The sequence below is a fragment of the Pseudonaja textilis genome, chromosome 16, assembly GCF_049901715.1.
Source record: "Pseudonaja textilis isolate UNSWEBS1 chromosome 16, rPseTex1.2, whole genome shotgun sequence".
NCBI lineage: Eukaryota > Metazoa > Chordata > Lepidosauria > Squamata > Elapidae > Pseudonaja > Pseudonaja textilis.
In genome coordinates this window covers 2,541,228-2,556,437 of record NC_142005.1, presented here as the reverse complement: position 1 = coordinate 2,556,437, position 15,210 = coordinate 2,541,228, and the positions used below count along the sequence as shown (strand labels likewise).

Sequence of the window (15,210 nt, the reverse complement as noted above, 5' to 3'; positions counted from 1 at the left end):
AGAGGAAGAACACAGCTGGGCTTTGGAGCGTTCTCTTTCGGGGAGCTCCCAGGGGACACCGGGGGAGGGGGGGGTTGGGGTTGGGGGTTGGGCGCCTTCTTAGAAAGACAACTGGCTGCTCAGGTGGGCGACTGGCCCCTCTGCCGACCTCCAGCAACCGTCATGCGTTTACGCTTTCCCGGAGCAACGTTGCTCAGATCTGGTCGACTTGGAAGATGGCTAGACTTCAACTCCCAGAATTCCCCAGCCGGCTTTGGGAGTCGAAGTCCGGCCATCTTCCAGTTGCTGAGGTGTTGAGAAGCGCCGTTCTTGGGGTAATTTTAGCCACTGCACGCAATTGTGAGAACCACTAGAAGTCTGTTTCGACTGCAGCAAGGAGAGCCCCCTTTGTCACCACGTCTTCTCCCGGCTGCTTCGGGTTTGGTCCTCCTCCAGAGTCTCTCTGTCACGTTCTGCCTTCGGTTTTGGGGCCAAAGAAGCAGCTATGCAGGGTCCCTAAGCGATCCCCCCTCTCCCCCTACCTCCGGCTTCCTCCCACTGCATTCACACATGACCTTGGCGGCCGCCAAGATCAGAGCCTTGACGTTTCCCCAGATGAAAGCTGGTTTTCCGAAAGCCTCTGCGATGTTGCTGCCTTTCTCTGTCCCTCTGCAACGCCCCCCCCCTCCAGCCGTGTTTTTATCGTTTTAGGAATCCAGTTTTTAAAAGGTTTTTCCTTTGCACCGGTTGTGCCAGTCGAAGATGTGAGGCTTCCCACCAGCCTGGCAATGGCAGCCTCCTGCCCCTTTAATCTGTGCTTCGGGGTGGGGGGGGTTGGCACCAGGGGAGTGTGCGTGTGTCGGTGGCTTGATTTTTGACTTTTCGACAAGCAGGGAGGCGCACTCCAATGCCTGTCTCGCTCTGTTCACTCATGGAGAAGCAGAGAAGCTGTCGGCCTCAAGAAAACCTCCATTTTGACCAAGGAGGCTTTAGTGCAGGGGTGTCCAACCTTGTCAACTTGAAGACTTGTGGACTTCAACTCCCAGAATTCTGGGAGTTGAAGTCTACAAGTCTTCAAGTTGCCAAGGTTGGACACCCCATGTCTTAGTGGATCCATCCAGCCTCATTTACAAGGCGTTTTGCTTGAGCCTCCCTGTTTCTCCTCCGTTTCTTTTCATTGTGCGGCTTCTCCAAAATATCTGCTGGGCTGGGGAGGAGAGGGCACCGCTGCATGGGACATTTTTTTCGGAGGGCATTATACTCTGGGCGCTGGGAATCATCTAGGCCTAGATTAGCATTTTTTTTTCAACCTCTGTGGCTTCGTCAGATGGATGGACTTCAACTCCCAGAATTCCCTACCCAGCTAGCTAGAGAATTCTGGGAGTTGAAGTCTACTCATCTTAATGGTTGAAAAACACCCACCCCTTTCTATTTCTAACGGCTGCAGCTGCTGCCCTCTGGTGAATAAAATGGCAACTGCACCCGAGCAGGTATTTGGTCCTTGCTCGGCGCTGGAGAATTTTACTGCTTGGTCCCCGCCGAGGGCATGCAGAATGTCTAATTTCTAATGTTTATAATCCACGCCATTTGTTGTTGGTTTCAGTTCAGTGTTCGTTGAATGGAAGACTCTTGGGAGCACCTTCAGAGGTTGCAGAATGGGTGGGAGGGAAGGGGCCTGGGGAAGACCCCCCCCCCCCACACACACACACATTCCCGAAAGCTGTTTCAGACAATATCCTGCCAAAAACCTGGGTCTGCCATTCAGTGCCATGCAAGGACGATTGCAAAAAAAAAAATGACAAAAACCAGTTTGTCTTGCTTTTAAAGAGCTACCCTTAAAAATGTGAGGTGTGAAGAGGACCTGGGTTGCAAAAGACCAGGTAGATCGGCTACCCCGGATCCTTATTAAACACTTGGTGTATGCATGTGTGTGTGTGTATGTGTGTGTGTGTGTGTTTCTTCTGTCTCGGTGTGCAAGAGAGTGGTGTGTTTAATTGTGGTATTGGAGCAGCATGTCTCTTCTGAAGAACTCAAGTTTCAGTTCAAGAAATTATCTGTATTATCACCGGCCTGTTTGCCACCCATCTTGAGAATGAGAAAGAACATATGGAAGGAAAGGGACTTTTAAAAAGGGGTCACGTTGTACAGAGAAGGGGTCTCGAGAAGGGGAGGCAAGCTTCTCCTTTACCCCAATCTGGGGCAACGAAGAGCAGCCTGGGAACAGTTGCAAAAATGAGAAGGGAGTCATCTGGTGGCAAGAGAGATGCTGAATTTCAACCGGCAGATGTAAAACTAAAAAAAAAAAAAAATGTTTCAAACTTCCTTTCCTGCCTCTCAAATGTTTGGGTGCAAGAAGTCGGAAGATCTCGCTGTCCCTTTATGGGCTGGAGAAGGAAAAGGACATTGTGAGGAGCTGAGAACAGTTTGCTTGGATATTTGACGTATAAACGCCTCCGTGACTCTCTTGGCCAGAGGAGGAAGGAAGAGCCGTTGCACTGTGACAGAGCTCCTTGGTCAAAGGATCCGCAGGGTCTTTAAAAAGTGCCCGTTTTCAGCTCAATTCCATAGAAAGGAGGTCACATTCATTCATGACTGGCTGTTTGTTGAAATGTTGTTCCTAACCTTGTTTTGTTTTTTTTTTCTTTTCCTAAAAGAAAAAAAAAAGATGTAAATCGTTGTGTTTATACAAACTATTTTTATTAAAAAGTGTTGTGCGGTTGTCCAATGGCTACTTGTGGGATGACGGTCTCTGAAGCGTTTCTTCTTTGGGGTCAGCTGGCAAGGGAAGCAGAAGAGATTTTCCTGCGGAATTGCCGGTTAAAAACCAGGATGGCCTCCCATGGAGGATGGGGAGAAAACTCCATTTTTTATTGCTCTGTTAATTAAATCTATTTTTTGCCCACCTCATTGTTACAACTGGGCAGTTTTACAGTATAATAAAAAGATAATACAATTAAAAATTAAGAAAGGCTAATAAGCTAGAAATTGGCCACAAGTCACCCTAATTGATGTGCTCAACAAGCCCCGCCCCTGGAGCTCAGTGGGCGGGGCTTCTGCAATTGAGGGAGGGGCATTTTACAGGCTTTAGGCTCCAACATTCTCTGTGTGGTCTCCTTTTTCTTGCCCAAGCAGCAGGGAAGGAGGTTGGTTTCTTAAGTTACCCAGTTATGAAATATTTTTCCATTTACAGACACTACAACCGAGCCCAACACGTCTGTTGCTAAGTGAAACAGTTAAAGGAATTTTGCCCTATTTTACCGCCTTTTCTTGCCACAGTTATTAAATGAATCACAGTACCTAAGTTACTAATATGGTTGTTAAATGAATCTGGCTTCCCCAGTGACTGCTTGATAGAAGGTCACAGAAGTGAATTGCATGACCCTGGGACGGTGCAACCGTCATAAATATGAGTCAGTCGCTAAGTCTTGATCCCTGTGACTGTGGGGATGCCGGAAGAGTCGTAAATGTGAAAAATGGCCATAACTTTTCACTGGGGTAACTTCAAACGGTCATTAAGCAAGTGGTTGTAAGTTGAGAACTACCTGTACTTCTATCGCATCTTTTTTTTGCTGAAAAAAACAAACTCCCCTCAACCCCTTAAGGCAGGAGTGTCCAACCTTGGCAACTTGAAGACTTGTGGACTTTAACTCCCAGAATTCCTCAGCCAGCAAAGCTAAAGTCCACAAGTCTTCAAGTTGCCAAGGTTGGACACTCCTGCCTTAAGGTGAGCTGGGCTGAGAAAGGCTGGCCCAGAGGCACCCAGCTGGCTTCCTCGCCTTTGGACAGCCACTTGGCAGACAATTAGGTTTTTCTGCCTTTCCCATCGTAAGTTTACTTGCGGGTTGGATGATTGGGTGGGCTGCCAAGGGGCTTTTGTGTGTACATGCAGAGTGTCCCATTCCAACCTCTTCACCGGCCACGTCCCTCCAGGGCAAAGACTTGGGTAAAGTGACCCTGTTGATACGTAGAATCACATCATATCAGAACAGGGCTGGAAGGGACCTTGGAGGTCTTCTAGTCCAGCCCCCTGTTCAAGCAGGAGAACCTATACTATTCCAGACAGGCGGCTGTCCGGTTTAAAAACTTCTCTTCCCCTGGTTAATTGTCCTCGCTGTCAGGAAGTTTCTCCTTAATTCCAAGTTCTGGAATTCTCTTTTATTAGCTTCCATCCATGGTTTCTTGTCCCGCCTTCAGGTGCTTTGGAGAATCATTTGACCTCCTCCTCCTCTTTGGGGCAGCCCCTCTTTAGACTAGCCAGGCGCAAAAACCTGCAGCCGTTCTTCATACGTTTTTAGTCTCCAGGCCTTTGATCCTCTTCGCTACTCTTCTCTGAACTTTTCCCAAAGTCTCAACATCTTTTTTTTTTTGTAACGTGGGGAACCAAAACTGGTTGCAGGATTCCAGCTGTGGGAGAGAGAGAAGCTTCGGCAGCCGCACAAACAGGCTGGAGAAGAGTTTTTATCACGACTCCCGAATGCAAAACGGGGCAGAATCAAAACCACGTCGCGCATTATTAATCCCACCTCATAGCAAACAGATCCGACGTTTCCCTCCCTCCCTCCGGGGAGTCATCCAAGCAAGTAAGACTCGCGCCCGGCCCGTTTCCCCCTCCCCGCGAGGAGGCAGCCCGGCGTTTGAGTGACGCCATCTGCGCGCCGGAAATGCCGCTCTGCTTCCGCCGGCCATCTTTGTCCAGGGCAGCCGAGCAAGAAGCCGGGCGGGAGCGCGGTTGCCCCGCTCTAAAGTGGCGGCGGCGGCGGCGGCGGCAGCGCGGAGAAGGAGGAGGAGGAGGAAGAGCAGGGCGAGGGCGGCGGCGGCGGCGGCGGCGGCGGCGGCTGTCGGGGCCCCGCAGGACGTGCTGAGCCGGAGCGCTGGCCGGCTCGGAAAGAGAGCGCGGCCTCCGGGCAGGCGAGTGGCCGTGGCCGCGCTGGACGGACTGCAGCGAGGGGAGGGCGGAGGGGGGAATCTCTCTGCGGGTGGGGGGCGAGGAAGAGGAGCGGGGAGGGGGAAAGTCCCAAGACCCTCGACACGGAGGTCGACACGTGTCTCCGCTGCCCCGTGGGGAGCCCCGCGTGGCCGCTTGGAGCGGCGCTTCCTCCTCGGGGTGGGGGTGGTGGGGCTGGCGTCCCCTTCGGGCCGGGGGTCTCGGCGGGTCTGGGGCGCCTCCGCCCGCCTCGTGCTTTGGCGACGAGGGAACAGGCCGTCCCTGCCGAGAGATCCGGGGCTGCTTCCTGCACGCAGCGGGCGCTTTGGTGGTGGTGTCCTTAGTTCGCCTCCCGCTTGGGCCCCTTGAAGCCTGGAGGGCTTCAACTCCCAGAATTCCCCAGCCAGCAAAGGGGTAAATAAAAGGGGAGGGGAGGAGGAGACGTAGCTTTGAGGGGAGGGGTGCTTGTCCTCCCATTTGGCTGCAAAAGAACTAAAGCAGCGGTCTCCAACCTTGGCAAGTTGAAGCCTGGTGGATTTCAACTCTTAGAATTCCCCAGCCAGCTTTGCGGACTTCAACTCCCAGAATTCCCCAGCCAGCTTTGCTGGAGGACTTCAACTCCCAGAATTCCTCAGCCAGCTTTGTAGACTTCAGCTCCCAGAATTCCCCAGCCAGCTTTGCTGAGGACTTCAACTCCCAGAATTCCTCAGCCAGCTTTGCAGACTTCAACTCCCAGAATTCCCCAGCCAGCTTTGCTGGAGGACTTCAACTCCCAGAATTCCCCAGCCACCTTTGCGGACTTCAACTCCCAGAATGTTTGTGCCCAGGTGTTTGCCTGGCTTGTGGTGTGGAGATTTTTTTGTTTGAGAGTGCAGGCTTCCAAATGATTGACAGTCTGGTGAAATCATCTCTCCTATTCATGCTTTCAGGGCTTTTTTTCAATCTCTGTGGCTTCTCCGATGATTCTGTGGCTGGGATTTTCTATAGTGGCCAGGGTTTTGGTGCCATTGAAGTCGATGCTATAACCTGTGGCTTCCTTGTGTTGGACTAGTGAGGAAGTGTGTTCAAGCTTTTTTACTGCATTTTTGTGTTCATCCAGGCAGGCACTTATTCTTCTATTGGTCTGTCCAATGTATGTGGCCGGGCATAATGCACAGGGGACTTCATATATGCCTTGGTTTTCCAGGTCAATTTTATCTTTGGGGTTTCTAAGGATGGCTGCTATTTTTCTGTCTGTTTTGAAGGCAGTCTTGATGTGATGCCTGTGTAGTATCTTACTAATTTTGTCTGTAGTGCCTCTTATGTAGGGCAGGACAGCTGTTCCATAGGTCTGTTCATCTTCTAGGTCTCCATTATGTCTCGGTGTGTTTTTGCGGATCAAGCCGGTGATTTTGCTTTTGTGGAAGCCGTTGGCTGTCAGTACTTTAGTCAGGGCGCATAGTTCAATCTTTATGTGTGCCTCGTCTGCCAGGCGTTTATGTATGTCTGCAAGACACACATAAAGACTGAACTATGCACCCAGTTGCCAAGCAGCTGAATTTTGATCACATGACCATTGAGATATTGCGAGTCATAAGTGTGATAAATGGTCATAAGTCACTTCAAATGGTCATTAAACGAACTGTTGTAAGTCAAGCATTACCTCTTTTTGTTAATAATAAAGCAAGGAAGGGTTAGAGCAGGGGTCTTCAAACTTGGCAAGTTTAAGATTTGTTGGACTTGAACTCCCAGAATTCCTCCTCCTCCAGTCGTGTTAGCTCAAGAATTTGGGGCACTGAAGTCCACCAGTCTTAAAGTTGCCCCGTTTGAAGACCCCTGGGGTAGAGAATATATGAAGCAGGATTAGACTTTGAGGAAGATCTTAACTCTCTTCCTGTTAACACTTGAAATACAATCTACACCCTTATTTTGCAGGACGGTGATGCCTTGAAGGGAAGGATCCGCACGGTTGACAAGGAGTCAGAAGTATGAGGAAGATCACTTGGATCCACAGCAAATCCCCAGATCTTCTCCCACCACATGTTCACTGAAGGTATTCCTGAGCCTCAGTTTAGGGGGGGCTTAATCCGAGATTGTTGGCTTCACGGGTTAACTTGGCTTCTGTCTAGTCCTGCCTAACCATGGCTTGCCAAACTCTCTTCAACTGATCAGCGGTTTTTCATGTCTATATTTTTAGCTGAGGGTCGAATACGTCTTCCGTGATGTGCCACGTAGATGCTGCCCAGAGTGCAGGATTTCTCAACCTTTGGCACCTTTCAGATATGTGGACTTCAGCTCCCAGAATTCCCCAGCCAGTAAGCACATTTGTGGTCCCACGATTTCCCACTTAGCCACCACTTTTCTTAGTGGCAGAGTTGCCAATCCCAAATTATAGTTGTTAAGCGAGGAAGGTTACCTATCGTTGAAATGAACTGTCCCATCTGGTAAGAGAAGAACGTGTGCAGCTCAGGGTTGGAGCTTGATTGCTTTGCACTGATGATGTTACCTAATTTGGGTAATGAAATACCTGCAAGGAAACAACCACATTCAGAGAACCCCAAGAGCCTTTCCCTTCTCGCAGAGCCTGGGAACCCACCATCTCTGCGGATTGTGGCCTTTCAGCCACTGTCAGGCCCCACGAACGACCCACGGAGTTCCCGACAAGTCGTTCCCTTGGCTGTCCCTCACCTGTAGACAGAATCTTGCCAAACTAAAGCAAGTATTTGCGTCACTCTAGATCAGGGGTCTGGGGAATTCCGGGAGCTGAAGCCCACAAATCTTAAAAAGTTGTCATGTTCGGAGACCCCTGCCCTAAATAGACTCTGGGGATCACTAGGGAGGAGACCTCTTCACCAGGGGTGGGCTTCAAAAAATTTAGCAACGGGGTCTTTGCTCGGTTCCTGGGTGGGCGTGGCCTAGTTGGCCTCCTGCGCCACAGTGAGAGGGGGGCATTTCTGCCGTCCCCGAACTCTGGAGGCTTCCCTCAGGCCTCCAGGAGGGTGAAAGTAGCCCCCAGAGGCTCTCTGGAAGCTGGAAACGGGCCCAGAAGGCTGTTTTGTGCCCTCCTCAAGCCTCCATGCGCGCCCTGCGCTTACCTGCATCCAAAACAGGCCGCTTGGGGACTCCGGGAGGGGTGGGGTGGGGCCAGCCAGGAGCGAGGTTGGGAGGTTCTTCGAACTGCGCAGAATCTTAGCTAGGGGCTCTCGCGAACCCCCCCACCCGCAGCAGCCCAGCCCTGCTCTTAACCCTCTTCCTGCCCCCCCCCAGGCATTCTAGTCTCCGCGGCCTCTTTGCCCTCTGGGGTGCAGCCCCCCCCCCCACCTCCTCTAGGAACCCCGGCTACATTCCACCATCCCGGTCTCCCTCAATCTGGGGGGCCCTGGGTAAGTTGGGAAGCTCACCCCCCCCGCCCCCCTCCTCCGCAGGGCGCCCCCCAGCCATGGAGGACAAGCGCAACATCCAGATCATCGAGTGGGAGCACCTGGACAAGAAGAAGTTCTACGTCTTCGGGGTGTGCATGACCATGATGATCCGCATCAGCGTCTACCCGTTCACCCTGATACGGACGCGGCTGCAGGTCCAGAGGGGGAAGAGCCTCTACAACGGCACTTTCGACGCCTTCGTCAAGATCCTGAGGGCCGAAGGGGCGGCCGGGCTCTACCGGGGCTTCCTGGTCAACACCTTCACCCTCATCTCCGGCCAGTGCTACGTGACCACCTACGAGCTCACCCGCAAGTACGTCTCGCAGTACAGCAGCAGCAACACCATCAAGTCGCTGGTGGCCGGCGGCTCGGCCTCCCTGGTGGCCCAGAGCATCACGGTGCCCATCGACGTGGTCTCCCAGCACCTGATGATGCAGCGCCTGGGCAACAGCATGGGCCGCTTCCGCGTGCAGCCCCACCAGGGCAAGCGGTTGCCCGTCTTCGGCCAGACCCGGGACATCATCGCCCAGATCTTCAAGGCCGACGGGCTGAGGGGCTTCTACAGGGGCTACGTGGCCTCCCTCCTGACCTACATTCCCAACAGCGCTGTCTGGTGGCCCTTCTACCACTTCTACGCAGGTAAGTAGGCGGGTTTCCGGCAGGCATTTCACGGCCCAGGCTGGGCAGCCTCACCAGCGCCAGAAGGGAGCCAGATTTGTAGAGTGGAGGTAGAGGAGGGGGCGGCGGTGCAGCGCTCTCTGAGCTTGGATGTTTTCTTGCAGACATTTTATGACCCAAACTAGATGACATCATCATGCTAGATTTACAGGGGTCCCCAAACTTGGCGAGTTAAAGACTCATGGACTTCAACTCCCAGAATTCCTCCTCCTCAAGTCAGGTTAGCTCAGGAATTCTGGGCATTGAAGTCCATGAGTCTTTAACTCGCCAAGTTTGGGGACCCTCGATCTATCTATCTATCTATCTATCTATCTATCTATCTATCTATCTATCTATCTATCTAATCTCTGTTTTGTCTATTCTATCTTTATCTCTCCCTCCATTCTCTATCTATTCTATGGATCTTTATCTATCTATTCCAGGGGTCTTCGCACTTGGCGAGTTATAGACTTGTGGACTTCAACTCCCAGTATTCCTCCTCCTCCAGTCAAGCTAGCTCAGGAATTCTGGGTGTTGAAGCCCACAAGTCTTAAACTTGCCAAGTTTGAAGACCCTCGATCTATCCTCTCTCTCTTTCTCTTTCTCCCTCTGCCCCTCCCACCCTCACTCCCTCTCTCCCTCTCATCTCTTATCTATTCTATCTATTCTTTCTCTCCCTCTCCCTCTATTCTATCTATTCTACCTCTCTTTATCTATCTATTCCAGGTGTCTTCAAACCTGACAGCTTTAAGACTTGTGGACTTCAACTACCAGAATTCCTCCTCCTCAAGTCAGGTTAGCACAGGAATTCTGGGTGTTGAAGTCCACAAGTTTTAAACTTGCCAAGTTCGAAGACTCTTGGGTTAGACAGTCTAGGCAGCAGGATGAAACTTTTAGGAAGATCTTGTGTTTTCCTGTTAACACTTGAAATACAGTCTATACCAGATTGTATTTCAGCTATGCTGGCTGGAGAATTCTGGGAGTTGAAGTCCACAAGTTTTAAAGTTGTCAAGTTTGGGGACCCCTGTGCTAGAAGGAAGCGGGGTTTGCAGAAAGGAGGAAGAGGTGTGTGTGTGTGTGGGGGCTTCAACTCCAGCCTTGGGCATGAAATCCAGCACGATTGCTGAGATCAGTCACTGCCCAGGGCAGAAAATCCAGGCAGTTCAAAGGAAGATAAAGATTTATTGCAAGCTCCCTACAAGAATCTGAACTCGTAACGGTCAAAGCAGACTGGTGGTCCATACAAGTTAACGGAACTCAAGGTGGGCCAGACTTGGGTCTCTTGTGGGGGCGAAGGGACTCGAGACTGATGATGTGTTTGCCCCCCCTTCGACTCAGCCTAGCCCTCTCCTACAGTCACAGGAGCAAAGTGGCATTCCTATAGGCCAGTGGTGGCTAACCTTTTGGGGCTCCTATGCCAAAAATTGTTGCATGCTTGCACACAATCCCCACCCCCCCGCCGCCCCCTTACCTGCACTGTACTATAACAGCTGATTTTTGGCTGGTTTTGAGGCCTTTTTCGGCCTCCCAGAGGCTTCAGGAAGACTTCTGCAGGCTTTGCAGGCCGAAAACTAGCCCCGTTTCGTCACTTCTGGTATTTTTGGAAAAATAGGAAGGGACGAAACGGGGCTGGTTTTCGGCCTGCAAAGCCTGCAGAAGCCTTCCTCAAGCCTTTGGGAGGCCGAAAAAGGCCTCAAACCAACCAAAAAATAGCTGAGAGGCGCGGACATGCGCAGTGAGCTAAGTTTTCCCGCAGCTTGCGTGCCGGCACAAATTGGATTCTCAGCCCCTCCCTATGTGGATACTTCCAGCCCTCCCCCCCCGCCCCCAAGCGTGGCTCCCCAGCAGTTTCTCAGCCCCTGACCTGGTTTCCCTGCCTGTTTGCAGAACAGCTCTCCAGCCTGAGCCCCAAGGACTGCCCCCACCTGCTCCTCCAAGCCATCTCTGGCCCCATGGCGGCCGCGACCGCTTCTACCCTCACGAACCCCATGGACGTCATCCGGGCGCGTGTGCAGGTAAGGGCCTCTTGAGCCAGCAGCTACTATGGGCCCCGTGGGGAGGTCCTGCCCCTCTGACTGAGGGAGGGGGAGGCGGTTCCTCCTATGGCCTGTGGGCTTGTGGTCCTGGCGGTCGGAAGCCACTAAGCCATTTGGCAGGTGGGGGAGGGTCTCCCTGTCAACCTCACACCTTCCCTCCAACCTGCCTACCTGGAGATGGTCCGACTTCCCCTCCCAGAATTGTGCATCTGGGAATCCGCCCGTCTTCAAGCGGAGAAGCTTGACAAGCACTGGCCACAAGTCATATCCAGGTGGTCCTCAGTTTACGACCACAATTGAGCCCAAAGTTCCCATTGCTAAGCGAGAACGTCGTTCAGTGAGTTTGGTCCCGTTTTACCTCCTTTTCTTGCCGCAAGTTCTTAAGTGAGCCTCGGTGTTTGTTAAGCAAACCCCGCCGCTCCGTGGACTGTCAGGAGGTCACAAAAGGGGATCTAATGTCCCCCGGCCCCACCCAGACACACAGTGACGGTCACAAATAGGAGCTGGTTGCCAAGCGCCCAAGTTTCGTTCCCGTGACCACAGGCGAGGCTGCGATGGTCACCTGCGTGTGAAAAACAGTCCTGGGCCACTTTTTCCCGTGGTGTCTGTAACTTGGAAGGGTCGTCAAGTGCAGGGCTGTCTCTGTCCCGCCGCACCTCCAGCGTGGCGCCCTGCCCTTTCTCCCCTGCCAGGTGGGCGGCAAGAGCTCCATCACCCTGACCTTCAAGCAGCTGATCGCAGAGGAGGGTCCCTGGGGGCTCACCAAGGGCCTTTCCGCTCGCATCATCTCGGCCACCCCCTCCACCATCGTCATCGTGGTGGGCTACGAGACCCTGAAGAAGCTCAGCCTGCGTCCGGAGCTGGTGGACTCCCGGCACTGGTAGGCGGCCGGGACGAGAGACCAAGGGGCGTGGCGGGGCTCCCCCCCTGCCGCCCGTTCGGCTCCCAAATCCCCACCGTCCTCACTCGGTGTCAGCCTGGGCCCCGCCAGGGGATCCCCGCCCGGCCCGGAAAAAAACGGGGTAGGACTTCCTGGCATTGTCTGCTATGGGCCCCTTTTTAAATTTTGGTGTGGTTGAACCCCGGGGGGGTGGGTTGGATTTTTGGAGGAGGGGTATTTTGCCAGAATTTCTGCATTATTGGGAAGACCCGCTTTTCCTCACGCCCATCCGTCGCTTGGAAAGGACCCATCGGGCACAGCCACGCAAAACACGCACCCCCGCATTGGAAAGCGGTCACAACGGTCCAGAAAACCCTTCACCGCCTGATGCTTATGAAAAGGGGTCTCTCTCTCTCTCTTTTTTTTTTTTCTTACCGAATATTTGGGGAGGAGGGGATGCACCGAACCCCCAGGAGTTATTTTTATAGCCTTCCTTTCTGAACTTGATGTGATCTGTACATAGATCCCTTCTTATTTTGTATAAACCCGGAAGCCGTCTTTCTGATCTTCTGTCTCCGAAGAGTTAGGGGTTTCGTTTATATGTTTCTAATTGTGTCGACGGTGATTGAAGCAGGGTCTCCTTCTTGTCTGTACAGTCGTGGTGCCCAATTGTGTGTGTGTGTGTGTGTGTGTGTGTGTGTGTGTGTCTCCTTCTGGGCAGGGGCATTAAAACCCACCCAGGGAGAGAGGTGCACTTTATTCTCCAGGGTTTCACCCACGTGAGCGTAGACTAAAAATAATAACAACAACTAGATCCCTCTTGTATTAGTCTCCTCCTCCTACTCACCCTGTGCACACAGAGAAAGGGGATGGTTGTTTATTTTGGGGGTGTGTGGGGGGTGTCTTCATTTGAAAGGCAAGGCTGAAAAAAAATGTCTAGGATAATGATAATTTTTGATCTTCGTATAAGTGGGACGGTTTGAATCACTGAATGAATATTTCATTAACACGTAGGACGGGGTAGGGAAAGGAAGGGATCAGTTTTCATGTGGAAGAGAAGTCCTTTGAAGGCTAATTTTCACGCAAGGGCTGGTTCTCCCTTGGACTAAGCCGGCTGGGGGTCCTAAATCCAGCCTAAAAACGTGCAGCTGATGGCAAAGCAGCCCCCCACGAGCAGGCAGACTTTTCCCAGGCTCAGCACCATTGATCGACTCCGTCCTGGCCCGCCTCGCCACCGTTTTTTTCTACTGCCACTCCGGTGCTGATTTGGGGCATTCTTCCCTGCGCTGCTCTTCGCCCTGCCTGTGGGTACAAAAACCTTAGCAGGCAGAGAGAGGCCGCAGTTGCTAGGCTGTAAGTAAACTCACATGCTTTAAAATTGAAAGTATTTGCTGGGGACGGGGTGGGTAGGAGGGATGAGAAGCCATGCCAGTGGGAGGCGTTATTCTCTGCCCTTTGGGGGAGGCTTTCCTTCACACAAGCAGCTTTTCATGTCAAATGAAGTTTATTTCTGCCCTAATCATGGGCTGCAAAGAGACCTCTAAACCGGGGGGCAAGGTGTCCCCAAACTTGGCAACTTTTAAGACTTGTTGGACTTCAACTCCCAGATTTCTGGCAGTTGAAGTCCGCAAGCCTTAAAAGTTGCCAAGTTTGGAGGCCTCTGCTCTGAACCCTTAAATGCTGCCCGGGGAACGCCGGGAGTTGAAGTCTGCATATTTTAAAGTTGCCCAGGTTGAAACGGTCCTTCTCAGTCAGGGGTCTGCAAACTTGTGGACTTCAACTCCCAGAATTCCTCAGCTGTTCTAGTTTCCAAGAGACGATTGGCAATTTCTGTAGGGCTACGAATTTGGGGGTTGGTGGGGAAAATCCAGAATCAGCCCTGGGTGGAAGCAAGCCTTGGCCTGCACAATTTTTAGTCCTTCCTAGCTTTGCCCAGCTTAGTTTCTTTTGGATGTCCTAAGATTTCTCGGTGTTAAGTTTATTTTCTCCAGATGTGCCACGCCTGCGCCTCGAATGCGCGCTTCAAGCTCAGCCTCGACGAAGGTATCCGGGGTTGCTGAAGGCCTTCGGCGGAAGTGGGTTTGTTGGGGTTCTGGGTGGCCAGAGGAGACCTCTTCCCTCTCGGCAGAGAACCTCGCAACTCTACCCCACAAGTGCAGTTGTGCCATAACCAAGGAAAAGAGGGTAAAATTGGTTGAATGTAAAATAAATCCCCTGAAAAACTGTTTCAAGCTGCTGAAAAAGAACCTGTAAATCTGTTCCGGGCTGGGCTCCCACCCACCCCTCAATTTTGCTGAAAATACCAAGATTGTGAGGATGGGCTACCCCTAGTGTTGACGCACAAGGCTCTCAGCTAAACAAAATGGCCGGTGGGAACTGGAGTCGGGGCTGGAGGGGACACGGGGTTAGTTGCCTGCCCCCCCGCTCCTCTTGCAGCCAAATTGTAAAAAGTATTTGTCACCTCAGCAAGAGAAATGGCAGAACATCACCCCGTCCTGCCTCCTGGTGAAATTGTCTGTAGTGGGTGTGTGTGTGTGCGCGCTTTTCCTGGCGAGCTTACTGGACATTTAGCATTATTCCAAGCATCACTACTGAACTGAGATTTCATTCCATTCTTTCGCCAGACCAGTTATTTCTCAGGCATGGTAAGTCTCGATTTCAGCTCCCAGACAGAGAGGCTGGAGAAAGCGTAGCTGGCTGCGGATCCCGGAGTTGAAGTCTGCCCAGCTCAAACGTGCCAAGTTTGAGAAACACTGTTTGATAGATCTTTTTTTTTTTATTTTATGTGATGGTACTCTGAACGTTTCTGATTCGAATGATCAAGAATCTGTAGGAAGTACTGCTGTGAACTGTTCTCAGGAAGCTGAAGGGCTCCCCAAACTTGGCCCCTTTAAAACTTGTGGACTTCAACTCCCAGAATTCCCCAGCTGGCTACGCAGGCTGGGGAATTCTGGGAGTTGAAGTCCACAAGTCTTAAAAGTGGCCAAGTTTGGAGACTCCTGACCTAAACAAGGCCACATAGACTTTTTACGCGAATGGGGAGGGAGGTAGATGGGTGGGGTGGGGTGGGGGAAATAAGGCTGAGAGGAAACCACATAGAGCAACCTAAAATAAGGGTTATTTTATTGTCCAGCTGGCAATTTTGAGGGTCTCTAATACTGGTGCCTGCCTTTTCAATATGGAGTTTGAATGTATTGGGTACAGTACATTAAAGCTGGTTTCAATTTTGCACTGTAAAATGTCTTTAAAAGTATGATTAAAAGTTTTTTATTATTTATTTGGTGGAGGGGTTTCGTTTGTGCGGTGAAGGTGAAGAGTAGGCATTGTCCTAGG

The 15,210-nt window shown here is 51.8% G+C and overlaps 1 protein-coding gene across 1 annotated transcript; it reads left to right on the top strand.

The window, feature by feature from the left end:
• The first annotated feature begins 4,642 nt into the window (after positions 1-4,642).
• SLC25A44 (solute carrier family 25 member 44) lies at positions 4,643-13,449 on the top strand. The gene is made up of 5 exons (XM_087913840.1): positions 4,643-4,887; positions 6,818-6,935; positions 8,308-8,943; positions 10,849-10,976; positions 11,690-13,449. The coding sequence occupies exons 2-5, from the start codon at positions 6,923-6,925 to the stop codon at positions 11,879-11,881; spliced, it is 969 nt and encodes a 322-aa protein (XP_087769966.1). The 5' UTR covers positions 4,643-4,887; positions 6,818-6,922; the 3' UTR covers positions 11,882-13,449.
• The last annotated feature ends 1,761 nt before the right edge of the window (positions 13,450-15,210 follow it).

Excerpts from the sequence above, each read along its gene's own strand:
- SLC25A44 (XM_087913840.1), top strand. Across the intron at positions 8,944-10,848 it reads CTTCTACCACTTCTACGCAG|AACAGCTCTCCAGCCTGAGC; the intron begins GTAAGTAGGCGG and ends GCCTGTTTGCAG. Across the intron at positions 10,977-11,689 it reads TCATCCGGGCGCGTGTGCAG|GTGGGCGGCAAGAGCTCCAT; the intron begins GTAAGGGCCTCT and ends CTCCCCTGCCAG.